The sequence below is a fragment of the Scardinius erythrophthalmus genome (genome assembly GCF_964197995.2).
Source record: "Scardinius erythrophthalmus genome assembly, chromosome: 6".
Lineage (NCBI taxonomy): Eukaryota > Metazoa > Chordata > Actinopteri > Cypriniformes > Leuciscidae > Scardinius > Scardinius erythrophthalmus.
Window position 1 is genome coordinate 5,049,935 of NC_138226.1, and position 17,674 is coordinate 5,067,608.

Genomic DNA, 17,674 nt, shown 5'->3' on the forward strand with positions numbered 1-17,674 from the left:
TCACTCCACACAACACTTATTATCTTATCAAACACCGACATTTTTCTGTCCGCCGGCTGAATCCCAATAAACCCCAGATTTATAGACTCATGCCTCTGTACTGTACACCTCATGATGAGATCGGGAGATTTCGCACCGCGTTCCAATTTCAACAAAGGAATCTATCAGAATATCAGGAAACCAACGTAATAACTTTCCGTGCTAAACAAGCCAGCATTGTGATAGTTTGGACCGCTGTAATTCAGTGCTTTCATACTTCACATTAATCCGTGGATTTAGATGGTATCTAACGCAAACACTTCCACCGCACTGGGTCTGTAGATTTATTCAAGCGTTATCCAACCTTTTCACACAGCCAAACAAAGACCTTACCGAAATCCGTTTCACAATCGAGCCAAATTTTCAGATCAACTTGGGTCAAGATCCGCTTTGGAAAAGTAATCATAAGAGGCCGCTTCAACGATCAGCCTTCATCGATTCACTTGCGTGTATTTACGTCAAGAACTATTTGCAGAGTTAATTAAAGTCATTTTAAATAATTTAGCAAACAAGTCTATCCCTCGCTTTCCTGGCCATTATCCTGATCCGTTCTGATGAGCCGAACACCTGCTCTCGCTGCTGACCTGACTGTGCAAATGGATGTGAGCATTCATCTCTGTTCTCCTGCATCTGTTTACCTCTCTCTCTCTCTCTCTCCCTCTCTCTTTGTGATGAGGGCTCAAACTCAGCTTTCCGTGAGGCTTGATTAGGCGCCCGTTTTTGGCACTGAATCAATGTTGTTTATAAGTTTCAATGCTGAAAATTGAAAAAGCTCTTCACACGGTTCATTCTCTGTCAATCCAGACTGAGGCTGTTGAGGATAATTGGATGAAAGACAGAAAGATTTCAATGTAATGATTGGTTCTGAGCATGCCTGTGAACCACACACACATTCTGTGGACGTTTTTCACAATTTCTGTGCTGATTCTTCTGGATTTAAACAGAGTAAAAAGTGTTGCATCATGGGATGGATGGACGGATGGACGGACGGATGGATGGATAGATGTGAATGGATGGATGGATGGATGGATGAATGGGTGGGTGGACGGAAGGATGGATGGAAGTGAATGTATAGATGGATGTGATTGGATGAATGGATGGATGGATGGATGGATGGATGGATGGATGGGTGGGTGGACGGACGGATGGATGAATGGATGGATGTATGTGAATGTATAGATGGATGTGATTGGATGGATGGATAGATGTGAATGGATGGATGGATGAACGGATGGATGGATGTGAATGTATAGATGGATGTGATTGGATGGATGGATGGATGTGATTGGATGGATGGATGGATGTGATTGGATGGATGGATGCACGGACGGACGGACGTACGGATGGACGGATGGATGGATGGATGTATGTGAATGTATAGATGGATGTGATTGGATGGATGGATGGATGGATGGATGGATGGATGGATGGATGGATGTGAATGGATGGATGGATGGATGTGAATGTATAGATGGATGTGATTGGATGGATGGATGGATGGATGGATAGATGTGAATGGATGGATGGATGGATGGATGGATAGATGTGAATGGATGGATGGATGGATGGATAAATGGATGGATGGATGGATGGATGGATGGATGGATGTGAATGTAGAGATGGATGTGATTGGATGGATGGATGGATGGATGGATGTATGGATGGATGGATGGACGGACGTACGGATGGACGGATGGATGGATGGATGGATGGATGGATGGATGATCAATATATCTTATCTTGTTCTTGTTATACTTCTCTCTGCTGACGTACGCACTGCAGTTAAGCCAATAACATTCACTTTTCACAATCCAATCAACAACTGGTGGACAAAATCAAGTCCCGCCTACAATTTCCTTGTTCAATAAGCTGCTTTACTCAGGAAAAATATTTTCTGTTTTAAGCTGACTTTAAATACTTTAAGTTTTTAATTAAATACTACGTAAAAAACACTCACTTCGGCTTTCCTGGCCATAGACGTGATCTGTGAACAGATTGTGGTCTCTCTTTTGCATGGTTTCAAACACAAATTCAGGCAGGGGAATGCAAACATGAGGTCAGGGTTAAAGGCCGTCTTCCCACGCTTACCCAGGAAAGAAATGCATTAACACCATGCACTTCAACATGAGGCGAGCGATGGAGTGAAAGAGATCGTTTAAAAAAGAGACACACACTTCTTCCAGCGGCACATACACACTCTACTGTTAGGTAACTTTAAACAGACACTCTTTGCAGATAAAATATGTATGAAGGGTGATAGAGAAAAGAGAGAAACAGCAACGAGCTCGCTCACCTTAACCTCAGGACCATGTTGACCGCTCCCTGACCACTCCAGGGTTTATCCAACGGTTGAACCTGGACAGAAACACAAAACATTATGGCAAGTTACTTGCTAATGCTAGTGTTCTGATTGTTGAGGTTAAAAGATCTTTACACCACACACACGCTGGTGATTACGCACGGGTCTTGAGGATATCAGGGTTATATTGGAAATGTGAAGCAATAAAATTACTCTAGTCAACCCATATTAGTTGAGTAACAGTGTCAAACCTACACAAATATTGGGTAAAACAGCTTTTTAATAGGAATCCACAATATTGCCATTTTTAGAAATCTTTTAATTTGTTTTAATATTACAGTTGATGAATGATGATGAATATTTATACTGGCCAATATTTCATATTTTATTGAGCATGCCACTATTTTTACATTTAGATTACCTTTGAAGTCATCTAATTCTCACTAAAAGTCTGTTGTTACTGACTGTAAAGCTAAACTATAACTCAAAACGATTAAAAAAATGTTTACACAGAAATCAAATAGATGAAATACTAGATGAAAATTAAATTAAAATAATACAAATTAAAAAAATGTTAGTTGGAGCGCTATAAATGACAAACAAAACTAAAAAATAAAAATATTTTAAAAATATATCAAACGCAAATTACTGAAATTAAAATGAAAACTGAAAATGATTTTTTTTAAAATAAAAGCTAATTCAAAATATCAATACATACTATACAAGTATAAAAATTCACTCCAAATTTCCATTTTTTATTCTGTACATTACAATGTTGAGACGCCTAAATTCACTTGTAGCGTTTAAATGATTGATTTTTAGTTTTAAGTGTTTCATTTTTCATTTACTCAGACAAAATAGTATAAATTGAATTAAATTAACTTAAGTATTTAATTTGAACCATTAGCCATAAAAATGTTTTTAATATTTTGCTTACAGAATGCTGATGCAAATCAACATTTCTCTCACTTCATTCAACATTTGTATCACAATGCATCAGGGTTATTATTAACTAAAACTAAAACTTAAAAGTTGAAGCACTAAAATTACTAACTTGAAATAAAAACTAAAACTACACTAAAGCTAATTTAAAAAAAAAAACTAAATCAAAATGACAAAAGCATAAGCAAAATGACTAAAAATATCAAATAAAAGCTGATTTAAAATACTGATAAAAACTACAGTATAATAGTATATAAATAACACTGAATGCATCATGGGATTGCTTTATTCACAAAGGACGAATGCAACATGGCAGGAGACTTTAACAAAAAGCTCCCATTTCAAACAGTCTTTGTGTCCGCAGTGCAGCTATGAAGCCTCGAAACGTTCGCTCCGCAGGCGGCTTACTAGGTTTTGGGATAGAAACTCTGCACATGTTGCTGCAGCAGGTCTCCTCTCTCACTCCTTTTATTTGAGATATTACGTTTAATAGGCTCCCTCAAGGCCAGTCGGCCCCCAGGGTCGTGTCCAGCCAGCCCAGAGACCAGCATCAGGGCCACCGAATCAACACACATCACAGAAACACTGTCAGCCCTCACCTGGGGATGCTGAATGGACAGGTCCTCTAGCGGGAGACTGTTAGCATTCACTTCTCCCTGCAGAAGCAAAATGGAGTGCTTAGAAATGAAGGAAGGCACAGAAAGACATCTCTCCGCCCCTCACTGTTTCTTTTCATTCCCTTCAAGGACAGTTCTTTCAGCAGTTGGGGAATGGGTTTTCTACAGCCTCAAAGCCTGAACTAAAAGTCATGACATTTGGTGATCCAGTGGGAGAAAATATGAGTGGAAGATCGCTGCGCACACACAGACGTTAGGAAATAAGTTCTGTGTTTGTGCTGCTTAATTGCTATTTGTCCAATACGGTCGAATGGGCCACGCTTGTTAATTATTTAATATGTAGTTTATTAGGCAAATAGCGCAATCCCTCGATACTCTTAATTAAATGATCAAACGATACTTTAGTCGTTAATTAAATCTGTTCACAGGCAAACATAGTCAGTCAAGCCTGATGTATCTGTGAGCTCACATTTACAGCCTTTACAGTTCTCTAGGATTTTAGCCGTAGGGCAAATTGAGCGTTTAAGGTTTTTTTTTTTTTTTTTTTTTTTTTTTTTTTAAGTATCTTATGCTTACCACGGCTGCTTTTATTTGATCAAAATACAGTAAAGTTTTTAAATATTATAACAATTTAAAATAAAAATTGTAATTTTTTCATTTGATGGGCATGCTAAATTTTCAGAAACATTTTTTATTACCATCAATGTTGAAAATAGTTGCACAAATAGATGCATCACTGAAGAAATCAACTAGCTAGTCACGACTGTTTCCCGAAACCATACCGTCACAAATAGGGCTGGGTATCGATTCAGATGTTCCAATTCGATTCGATTTCGATTCGCCAGCTCTAAATTCGATTCGATTTCGATTCTCAATTTGATTTCGATTCTAAATATGATTACGATTCCCGATTCGACTCAATGAATATAGATTTAATACAAATCCTGTATTTATAAAAAAAAAAGACCGGTGAACATACGTTTACAAGTGGTTAATTAATAAAAAGAAATTAAGAAATGAATTGGATTTTTTGCCCAGCCCTAGCCACAAACCTGATTAATGACATCACGCAGATGGTCGAGTAATAACTTCTTTTAATGGATCGGTTTGAGGTTGAATTTATGCTAGATTTTTTTTTGCTATGAATTACGGACATTACGGCACTCTTTAAAAACGGCACTTGACAAACTAAAAGACATAAATGACATTTGTAAAAATTTGAAATAAAAGATTTAGGGACAGATTTACTAAACAGGGCAAATTAACATTAACAGCAAAACCAAAAAAGTGCCGATGGGAGTGGAAAGTTCTGCGCATGATCCTCTGACGACACAAAAATTAAAGATTTTTTCCATAATGACAAACACAACTTAACAAGGGCAGTGCAAATTAGCGTCTGGTTTAAGACTTGCTTTTTTTGGGGGGTAAATAAAGTGTTAAACCTTGTTGGCAGAGGCTATTTACACTAACTCCGCCCACCAATGTCTGGTTGGACCAGACAAAAGTACAAAGAACACATGTGACCTCTCAGAAGCAGTGGCGACTTCTGACGCGATCGAACCCAAACTCATTCCTCTCCCTTTTCCCATCCCATCGCATATCAGATTGGAAAGGCATTTATTTTCAATAAAAATTGAGAAAATATGTGATAAGTGGAATTAAATTGCCTAACGGTTATTTAATAATAAAGTGTTTATCAGGTAGGGTTAGGGAGCTTTATTGTCACAATAAGGCATTTATTTAATTCATATAATCATTTACGCTCACTATGTTATTGTTGCACACTGTCTTATAATGTACAAAAATATTGAGGTGCAAATAGTATCTAACTACTATTTATTTACACTTATTGCAAAGAAAATACTGCTATTTTTACTTATAGTGTAAATAGCATCTATCACTAAGAAAATGTGCTATTTTCACATAAAAGCTGCTGTCGTTAAATAATGGCACATATACCAGTAAACTGACGAGTGCAAACCTTTAAATACTCTCCTCACATACATTTTTCGTCTGAAAGGGAAACTCCTACAAACGCATATGCAATAAGGTCAGCCGCAAAAATAACCCTGTCCACGCATTTTCAGCGCTAATTTTTCACTGCACGTCTTCTGACAGTAGTTTTTGTACCGCCAGAAGAGGGTTTATGTGGGCGCGAGCTGTTAGTAAATCTGACCCATAGATTGCACTGAATGTCAGTTTGCTTAATTTGCTCAAGATAGGTATTTATTAAGTCCACACGTCATGTCAAACTATGCTTCTAACCACAGGTCAAACTTTTGGATGCTGTTTGCGAATGTTCATTGGAACTATGGTTTCAGGAAACACCAACTCGTTTAACAATGCAAATAACGATGGAACTTGCGATCATAGTTGGCTAGCGATGCTTTCGGGAAACACACCCCTGAGTGGTTACAGCTCAAATTAAAAGAGCCCTTCCCAAACTTCATACGATATTCTGGCCTATAATTATCGCCCAAGACCCTCCTTCATGTACATCTTTATCTGACGGGGTCATTGTGCTTATGAAAATTATTTTTAGATTTTAGAAAGGCTGCATTACATACAACAACCCAAACAACGACTAAATCCCTATTTGTCTACATAAACAAACAGCCTGTACTACCAAAAAAAGAAGGTTGTTTCAGAGGCGGAGTGAGTTTTGATGAAAGATTTTAAAGACAAACATTTACTGTCTTGATGAATACTGTGCTGATGAATCATTCACAATATAGCCAGTAAATTGCATTACAAATGTAAACAGGGTCAGTTTTGATTTCACACTCAAAGCAGCGATGCATTACCCCACACAACTAATTAAAAAAACATCCATTTCAAAAGACAAAGAAAGAATAACTGTAACTTACATGCTGGTTTTCCTCTTTGACCCTGCGTGACTGCAAAAGCAATAACGAGACAGGATTCAATTAGGTTCTCGCTCTCGCACAAAGTACGACAGACAGATGTAGCTGTTTGTGTGGGAGTGCAATCAGCACTTGCTCATTTGCATTCCATAATAAACAATAAACACAAGAACAACGTCTCCAGCTTCATTAGCAGCCGCTGATTTGCGGACGCTTCGCTTCAGGGGCTCTGATTGTTCCTTCCTGGCGAAGACATTTTAGCATTATATATTCCACATTTATGAGTGAAAAAGGCCTTGGGCTTTGATCAAATGGTGTGCTTCACCCGTATGGTACAGGCAGGGCGTTTATGATCAAATATTAAGGGAGCTTGAGGTGAAACGCTTGGCTCTACATCAGAGGAAGAGCATTCGTTCAAATCTCGTATGTGGGTTAATAACAAATACATAATAGGGGCTGTTTACACCTGGCCACTTCATGCGTTTTCTCAGATCGGATAGCTATCTGATTTATCAAAACGATTCCATTTACACCTGGTCACATAAATGTGTTTTTGCAAAATTGATTTAAATCCGATCTTCAATTCCCGCGCTATATGCAGATTTAATGGAGTGCACGTCACCGAAAGCAACAGATATGAGCTGCATTTTATTGATCATCAACTAAAATTTCAAAATCAAAGCCAACACCCCTGGTAAGATAATTTCATTTCTTTACTTTTAAAGATGATGATTGTGTGTTAAGCGTCTGCGACTTACTTTCACTTTGATTTGCGATAGTTTGCGCGTTTGCTTAATGAACAGATGCTCAGCTTCTCATCTGCGGTGATGCGTGTTCCAGTAGCGTCGTCATGTCTGGCTATAACATTACATATAGCCTATAACACGCTCTCACACGTTTATTTTTTTATCATTTTTGGGAGGAGTAAAATTTACATATGTGGTTTCAACTACCAGATGCGTTTACACTTGTCCAGTTTCGTCTGAAGTGGTTTGAGCAATCGGATTCAAATCCATCTCGAATGCGTTTCGGAGGGCATTTACACCTGGTCTTTTCACGATCGGATCGCTATCCCATCTGAGAAAACGCATGAAGTGGCCAGGTGTAAACAGCCCCATAGAGGCTTTATTTACAGGTCCAAATGTCGAAGACCAATTATGAAAATGGTTTAATTTAGAATTTTTTTAACTGAATACAACATCTTCTGAACACAGATAATAGATTTGGTTGAGAAACACACTTAATTTAAGCATTATTCATAATCTTGATAACTGCTGCTATTGGATTATTCAGTAAATTTTTTTACTAATTTTTGCCTGAATTTTTCAAACAATCTGTATTGTTTTTTTCAGATAAACTTATTCATTGAAATATATATATATGGTGTAACAGCACATATATTGGTGGACATGTTAATTTTATGAAAGATCATTTGGCATCCACTCACCCTTCCATGATTGACGGCAGCCTTCCCCTCTTCACTTCTCTCGTCCATTTCGTCATCACTCCATTCCCAGTCTCCATCCTCGGTTTTGTGCAGGTGACCGCTCGACCCCGGGACCCTTCTGACCTGCGGGTGTGAACGGGACACGCCGTCAAACTCACAATAGTGTGCAGCAGTTACCGCACACTTTTCCAGCAGACGTGCTGCTGAAAGTATTTATCTCATTCGTTTTCTCCATAAGCATTTTAAAATATTAATAAAGAGATCTTGAACCAAACCAACCAGCTCTGATATGAAGCACATTACAACCTTTAATTTGAAGATCTATCTATCTATCTATCTATCTATCTATCTATCTATCTATCTATCTATCTATCTATCTATCTATCGATCTATCGATCTATCGATCTATCGATCTGTCTGTGTATATCTATCTGTATTTATACATATAATTTTATAAAACATAATCATAAATCATGAGAAATCATCTATCTATCTATCTATCTATCTATCTATCTATCTATCTATCTGTCTGTCTGTCTGTCTGTCTGTCTGTCTGTCTGTCTGTATATATACATATAAATTTATAAATCGTAATCATAAATCATGAGATATCATCTATCCATCTATCTATCTATCCATCCATCCATCCAACCAACCATCTATCTGTATATAAACATATAAATGTATAAATCGTAATCATAAATCATGAGAAATCTATCTATCCATCTATCTATCTTATATAAATACAGACACATATACACCTTTAATACGGGAATAAAGGAACTATTAATTTAATCCCCACTTTCTAAACTATTTTATATTTCAAACTATACTTTTTAAACAATAATATTATATTCAGCTAAAATCACACTGACTTGTTCCTACAGAAGCATATCAGTGTTTAAGAACTTCAGAGCTGTAGGTCCAACGTAGTATGTTTACAAAAGATTGTTAAAAATCTATTTTTCTATGGAGTAAATGAATGGCATTTGTACTTTCAGAAGCCTACGGTTGTGCTCTACAGCGTCACGCGTCGATCTCAGCAGGGCTCGAGTCTGTCAGATACAGTCTGTGCTGAACTTACGGGGCTTATTTCTCTGGGTCAGTGAAGTGATTCTTTGAGGCCTGCTCAGTGTCTGTAACCAGCGCTGAAATATCCCACTATCTGTTCTCTTATGCAAGGCACATCCTTCAAAACATGCTAAAGCTTTAATCTGGCCTACATCTCAACATCCATCGATATTCGGCAAACCAGGCGATCAGCTCAGCTCCTGAAAAGATGCAATTTTGCTCAACAAGATCCCTAAAATTCCTGTCATTTACACAAGCCTTTCTCAGTCTGGCAAGCCCTAATCTGACCGGCTGGCTTTACACAATTTCTGAGGATAAGTGGACACAGGTTTTAATATCATCCACCAGTGTGTGTGTGTGTGTATATATATATATATATATATATAATTAGATTTGACAGCCCTTATATGTTCTTAAAAATATATAAGAAAAAAAAAAATATATATATATATATATTCTAAAATATATATAGTTATTAGGTATTATTTACATTCACAATATACCCTTTTTAATGGAAAAATAATAATGGTGGCTTGTTTTTGCAGAAGAAAAAAAAAACATACTCAAAAAGGCAGTATTGTTTTAACCTGTATCACTCACCCCTATTATCGTTTCTACCTTCCTCTAAATAACACATCAAATCAGGTAACAAACTGTACCTGAACACTTTTCATGTCTGTCAGACGATCTCTTCTGGTCTAAGGAGGATCAAAGTCTGGAACCACACGAAACTAGAAGAGTTATAGCTAGTTCCATCCCTTTAGTCCCATTACCAGCGATAACTAGACTGTGGATATCAGACAATATGCAATCAATGCACTTTCTGAAGTTACTGACAAAATCATATTGGCCTGATCGAGAAATCCAGTCGACACGTCCTCAACCCGATACATATACATCCCGAACGCCCTGCCCTGACACAAAGACACACTGTCTTCCAGGACATTTACTCAGCTTCCACTTCAAGACAAGAGGTGAAATACGGCACACACACACACACACACACAAGTACATCTAGAAGCGAGAAGCAGCAAGTAAGCGTTCAGCGAGTGAGATAACATGTACCCGTCTCCCAGAATCCTGCTCTGTGTTCTGCTTCCTCGGCTCTGGATCCTTCAAAATAACACACAGATAAACAGAGCAACAAATAAACATGAGCGCATGATGATGACAAACTACACCTGCGGGCTGTGTGTTTATGAGCAACACGAGTGGGTCAGCGGCACAGAGCTCTTCAACACACACTCGCTGTCATTTACAGACGTTATGTAAGCTCAAATACCCAGTGGTAAATTGCTCTCTTAGAAAAATGTAATGTGCAATCGAGTGTTGTGATGCAGACATTCATTCACACTGTACACTGTTCTATCTTGATTTACTTCACCTTGTTTTCTGCACTACTGTATACTTACTTTATATGCTTTGGCAGTACAGTAAATGTCAGGCGAGCCACTAAAGCTTTGCTTATTTTGACTTAAGAAAGATTTAAGAAATAAAGATTGTTTTATAGCAATATATTTTAATTCAGCACCAGGTATAACTCAGCAATCAATAACAAGAGATTATAAACATTTCAGCTGAAAATAACTCAAAATAATGTTCTCCACCATGAGTCAACACATGCGTCCACTGCAGAGATCCTGCAAGTCAAACCAGTGAGCTGTTGCGCCCCCTACTGGACACAGACTACACTACAACCACTCAACTTCACTTGCTAGACAGAAGAATTATACAGATTTAAAATGTAATCTTATTACAGGTGTAAGTGAAGACAGAAGATAAGACCTTATCTCTGGTCACAATAACATGATCTTGACTTTCTTCAATGACAGATTTGCTTCAGGAAAATCTAATTTTATGAGGCAGCAGATACAAGGATAATTAAATAGGATAAATGATAGTTTAAAAAAAAGATTATATTAAAATTATATATATATATATATATATATATATATATATATATATATATATATATATATATATATATATATACACAGTATTTATAAAGCATATATACGCCATTTCAATTAGTCTTTTTTCTTTAAGTTGCAAACATCAAAGATGAAATGTAGGAGAAAAAATATATATTTTTCCCTTTTTTATCATTGGTGAAGTAAAATTAAAAATGAATAGAATCTCTTATTTGATGTTTACAACATGAAGAAAAAGACTCAAATGAGATTAAAAAGATCAAAATGCTGAAATTGTAGGAAAAATACAATAAAACGCATACATTTTACTATTAACAATTTATTTACAAGCAAAACAATTTGTTTTTACTATACATTTATCTTTTTATAATTATTATATGTTTTAAAATATTATTAATACTTGAAAAAAAAACATTTGTCTGTCAAATCAAAGCGTATTGAAAAAAACATTCATTTTTAACATTAAAGTTGTCATGTGAACCAGGAAACAGGAAATATCATGGGCCATAATCATAATCCAAAATCACATACTCTCTTGAGTAGGTACTTATTTTGAATAAGTAATTACTTCACAACCGCTAAAAAAGTATGTTCTATATAGTGCGAGTGTGTGACGTATGAATGTAATCTGGATGTACTAAATTCAGCTTGTTGTCCTTATCAGGTGACCTACCAAGGTCATCGTTTTTTTTTGTTTTTTTTTGTTTTTTCAGGTCAAATAGAGTAAGATATTTGTGTTTAAAAAATGATTGTTTGTCAAAAAATATTTGACCTTATAGTCTTTAGAAAACTCAAAGGCCAAATAAATCATCGTGATTTTTGCAACGCTGCTCAAATCTGTATCGCTCAAGTGGACGTCATTGAACGCTTTGAAATTCCAAGGTCAAATACTGATTCTCTACATAGAGTCCTGAACAGAAGCGCAGCTGCTAATATTCAAGTCCTCACGGTGAAGAGAAAGAAAGAGAATGACAAAGACAGAGTGAGGAGAGAGAGCCATGTAGAGAGAGAGAGAGAGAGAGAGAGAGGAATACAGACAGTGAGGTAAGGAAGAGAAATGGTGTTTGTCAGGAGTTGTTTAGGTCAGAGAGTCCTTACATGACAGCATCTTTCTCCGAGGGCTCCGGCTATGCTGACTGGATACATAATGTGGGAGTGAGGCAGGATCGACACATCAGACACAGACACATCAGACACCAGGTGACAGAAAGGACACGCACACACTGCTGACACTGACACATCTTTCATCAGAATATTCATGAGGACCGGGATTCGGTTTCATAATTCACATATTTAGTACGCTACACACTGGTTTCACAACGTGGCTGCGTCCAAAACCTGGAAAACACTGCCTCAGTACACTAACTTTCTGTTCATGAAAAAAAAAAGTCACGGTTTTCACAAAAATATTAAGCAGCACAACTGTTTTCCACATTGATAATAATGTTTCTTGAGCAGCAAATCATCATATTAGAATGATTTCTGAAGGATCATGTGACACTGAAAACTGGAGTAATGATTGATCACAGGAACAAATTACATTTTTAAATATAAATTGTATTATTAATAATAATAATAATAATAATAATAATAATTCACGATATTACTGTTTTTATTGTATTTTCAACCCAGTAAATGCAGCCTTATTGAGCATGTATTTCTTTCAAATACTTACAAAAAATCTTACTGATCTCAAACTTTTGAGACTTTTGGACAAATGATCTAAACATCATTAAAACAGAATGTATCATTAATTTCATCTTTCTTTATTTTAAGTATAATATACTAAAACTTGTTTTCAAAGATTTAAAAGCATTAACTCACTCCATTTTTTGTAGTTATACTTAAAGTCACCATAAAATCAAAGTTGACCATTCCTAATTTTTTATGGAACACTGCAGTATTTATTATAAATGATTTACACATCATCATTTTTTTTTATTTATGTGTCCTAGTATAATCTTTTTCAAAATAACTTCCTCTCCACTTACAGCGACATCTCTTCTCTTCTCTGATTAGTGTTTACTGGACTGAGGGTGGGACAACCAACCTGTCAATCACATCAGATCCACCAATAGCAAACCACAACTATCCAATCAATTCCCCATGGACAAAATCACCATCCTACTTTTTTTTTTTTTTTTTTTTGTTCAAGAAGCCACTTCACACAGATATACATCACAATAGGGAAGTCATGCCAACTTAAAAAAAAAAAAAAAAAGTTGCCAATATAGTTTAAAAAATAAGCTTAATTTAAGAAATCGTCACTGTCGGGTCGAACCCTTATATGTCCAAAACTGCTACTTTTAAGGAAATGGAAAAAACACTATTTTAAAACATTGTGCGTGTTGTTTAAGTTTAAATTGTGACTTTAAATATGGTCAGACACTCACATGTGTCTTATATTATCAACATTTTACCAAAATCAAGTTAAAATGGAGTTAGGAGGTTTTTGACCAGCAAATTTCATACAAGAAATACGAAGTGCACTAAGTGCATCGCATTAGGTTTTCATCAGCTAACAGGTTAAAAAGTTGATGTATTCTCTGTAAAAATGTCTTAACATCTTTGCTTCTCCAGAAAATATATTGTGTTTAAAGGATGTTCAAATAGTTTTATAGGAAAACAAGACAAAAAACACATTAAAACATGGTTATTTTGCGGTGCAGTGGCAGACAGCGGCATCTGAGATGGACAACTGAGGGGAGGACAGACAGTGAACCATCACCTGATAAAGCTGGACACTGCCATCGACTAGCAGAACCCAACAGCATAGAGACCCGCTGACCTCCAGCGATTCAATCACTGTTAGTGTGTGTGTGTGTGTGTGTGTGTGTGTGTGTGTGAATGTCCCTTAAAGCTCTTTGTTGACACAGTTTCAGTTGATGAGCTTCACTACTGTACCATCCCACTAACAACTCCAATTACACCATTGAGGCACTACAAATAATGTTTCAGATCTCCAATTAAACCTACATTTCCCAGAGGTTCCCTTTCCTGAATACAACTCCTCGGTTGACTGCAACTCTTGTCACATCTAACAAGTATGCATGGGCTCCGTTCCACCCAGACAACAGACCCTACGTCGGTTTCTCCCTCCCACCCATTAATACTGTAATTCATTGAGAAGAGTCTATTACTGAAAGCACGACTAGTTTTCCCAGAGCACTTCAGACAACTAAAACACCATCACACATCAACAAAATCAATTCTAAATGGATCTGCTATAGTGATTATTCTTTACAAGTCAGACTAAACATGTCTGTGTGGCTGCACAGTAATCTGCCGGGTGGCTTTTAAGTGCACTCATTCGGTCATCTACTGGAATAAATCCCTTTATCAGTACAAAACACCTTTTTTGATGCACGCAAGTCATTCAACCTAAAAAAACACTATTACAAATATACAACAAGGCAGTTTGCAAAGAGTTTCTCTCAGTTCTTTGTTGTTTGCTATGGTTAAAATATTACATATTTAACACATAGTATTTTTCAGTCATATACTGTACATATATCGCCATATTATTTATGCATTTGCTATACATTGGCTTAAAATAATTATTTTTAATCAAAAGAACAATCATTTTAACCAAACAGTCATTGTAACCAACTAGATTCAAAGTGTTTAATGCTAAATTAAAATACAATAATAAATCACCGGTTACACTTTATTTTAAGGTGTCATTGTTGCAGTGTAATTATATATTTAAGTACTGAGTAATATTAAGCAACTACATGTACTTACTATAGGGTTAGGGTAGGATTAGGGTTTAGTTGAGGGTTAGTTGCATGTAATTATATGCATACTTTACTATTATTACTATGGTAAGTACATGTAACATATGTAACAAGGACACTGTAAAATAAAGTGTTACCAAATAACCCTATTTAATGATTTTCATTTATCATTTATATGCACCAAATGTTGCAATACTTAGTGCACATAAATAAATTAATAAATTAATTAAAAGTGCTCATGTTTTTACGAAAACATTTGAAAAAAATTGAATCGTTGAGTTTAGAATCGATTCATTGAAACAAGTTTAAATTCAATTATTTAATTATAAACTAATACGTTTAAATCAGAAATGCTATTAAAACTCCTAATATTAAGCAACTACATGTACTTACTATATGGTTAGGGTAGGATTAGGGTTTAGTTGAGAGTCAGTTGCATGTAATTATGCATAATTTACTGTTATTACTATGGTAAGTACATGTAACATATGTAACAAGGACACTGTAAAATAAAGTGTTACCAAATAACCCTATTTAATGATTTTCATTTATCATTTATATGCACCAATGTTGCAATACTTAGTGCACATAAATAAATTAATAAATTAATTAAAAGTGCTCATGTTTTTACGATTCATTGAAGCAAGTTTAAATTCAATTATTTAATTATAAACTAATACGTTTAAATCAGAAATGCTATTAAAACTCCTTGTGACTTGCAAGAGGAGGAATGACTGCAGACTGAATAGCCAAATCAAAAGCACATAGATTAATATTCACAATGTTTATATATAGCCAACAAAATCCTTGTGAATATTCTACATCTGCCCAGCGTATTTCTCTCATTCTGTCTGTCGTCAGCCGTACCTCGATACAACATCGGCATCCCACATTTGAGAACACCCACATCCCTCCATCATTTCAGCCCATCAGTGACACAACCTCCACTTCCATCTCCACCGGGACATTCTGCACATCCTCCTAAATGGATGGATGAGCAGAGCTCTTTACCTGCCATTTCTCTCATTCATTTAGTGGGCTAGAGGTGTGGGGTGCTGATAGCCGGCCCTCTCTGTCCCGACAAACAGGCGGTCTGGCATGCTGATGGAGGTTGAACACAACACCCTGTTCCCTGCATTAAAGCTCATCTTTCTTCATTGCTCATCAGAGCTCAGAGACATTAGGGGCCAGATTTACTAACAGCTTACTAAACCCTTTTTTGGCGTTAAAAAACTACAGGATTTACTAAAGACACACAGTGAGAAATTAGCGTTGGAAAGGCGTGGACAGGGTTATTTTTGCGGCTGACCTTATTGCATATGTATTTGTAGGAGTTTCCCTTTCAGACACAAAATTTATGAAAGGAGATTATTTAAATGAATCATGCAAGGTGATTTACTAAGGTTTGCGCTCGTCAATTTACTTTACCACCCAAAAAAAGCATGTCTTAAACCAGACGCTAACTGTTAGATTGTGTTGGTCATTATGGAAATGATCGGACTGCATCTGTGTTCTTTAATTCGCGTGTCGTCAGTAGATCACGCGCAGAACTTTACACTCCCATCTAAGCTTTTTTGGAATTGCGCTCTCACACTAATTTGCCCTGTTTAGTAAATCTGGCCCTAGGTGTGTGCTAAAAGCATGACCTGAAATAACGCTTTGATTGAGCGTGAGTGAGTTTTACACCACATGCTTAGTAAAGAACCACTCCACACAGGCATTCAGATTTTGAGGGGAGGGTCTATTACTGCATGTTTATTAAGCGTAGACATGTTTAAAAAATGTCAACATAAAAAAAAAAAACTACTTCCAAACTTGCATCTCAATTATTATCATACCACTAACATGGCGTGTTAATGCTTATTGTTATTTAAGTTTAGTTTAAGGTTTTTTTTTTTTTATTCCAAATGAATTCGTGATTTTTTATTTTATTTTAATTGGGGGTAACAGACATGATGCAGAACTGCAAGGCAACTTTGAATGTAAAGAAGTAGAATTAAACAGATTGAAATTCACAGGAATCCATATAACAGGGCAGAAACGATTAGTCAAAATTATCGACAACGTCGACAGTAAAAAAAAATTGTGAGGGGACAGCCATTTGTAGTGGTGTCTGAAACCATAGTGGATGTTATCGAGTGCACTCCTCCCATAATACACCACAATAACGAGTGTACAACAGATGTACACTCAACAACTAGAGAATACCCATAATGCACTGTGAGGGTCTTGCCGAATGACTTCAAGTGGACTATATCAGTGGGGTCATGCAGGGAATAGTGAATGAGGGTATAGGGGGAGATTTCAAACACAGCTGTAGTCTTTTGATCTCATATAGGTCTGTAATAACCTGGTTCTACCACGAACGAACAATAGACAGACAGAATGAGTGATAGATAGTACGAAAGACAGACAGAACAAAAAAAGCAAACGAGAGACAGACAGACAGACAGAGCAATAAAGTGAATGACATACAGATAGATAGATAGATAGATAGATAGATAGATAGATAGATAGATAGATAGATAGATAGATAGATAGATAGATAGATAGATAGATAGATAGATAGATAGATAGATAGATAGATAGATAGATAGATAGATAGATAGATAGATAGATAGATAGATAGATAGATAGATAGATAGATAGATAGATAGATAGATAGATAGATAGATAGATAGATAGATAGATAGATAGATAGATAGATAGATAGATAGATAGATAGAT

The 17,674-nt window shown here is 36.2% G+C and overlaps 1 protein-coding gene across 3 annotated transcripts in view; it reads right to left on the reverse strand.

The window, feature by feature from the left end:
- The window catches only part of stk39 (serine threonine kinase 39), a 64,683-nt gene that overhangs the window by 24,638 nt on the left and 22,371 nt on the right, over nucleotides 1-17,674 (reverse strand). For 2 of the 3 annotated variants that reach the window (XM_081367519.1, XM_081367520.1), the window contains exons 11-14: nucleotides 8,209-8,331; nucleotides 6,765-6,794; nucleotides 3,880-3,936; nucleotides 2,333-2,394 (exon numbers count right to left, since the gene is read on the reverse strand). In XM_081367519.1, the coding sequence (XP_081223645.1) occupies nucleotides 2,333-2,394; nucleotides 3,880-3,936; nucleotides 6,765-6,794; nucleotides 8,209-8,331 (272 nt within the window). Of the gene's footprint in view, nucleotides 1-2,332; nucleotides 2,395-3,879; nucleotides 3,937-6,764; nucleotides 6,795-8,208; nucleotides 8,332-10,344; nucleotides 10,393-17,674 lie in introns of all 3 variants that reach the window. The other variant, XM_081367518.1, reaches the window with a different exon arrangement.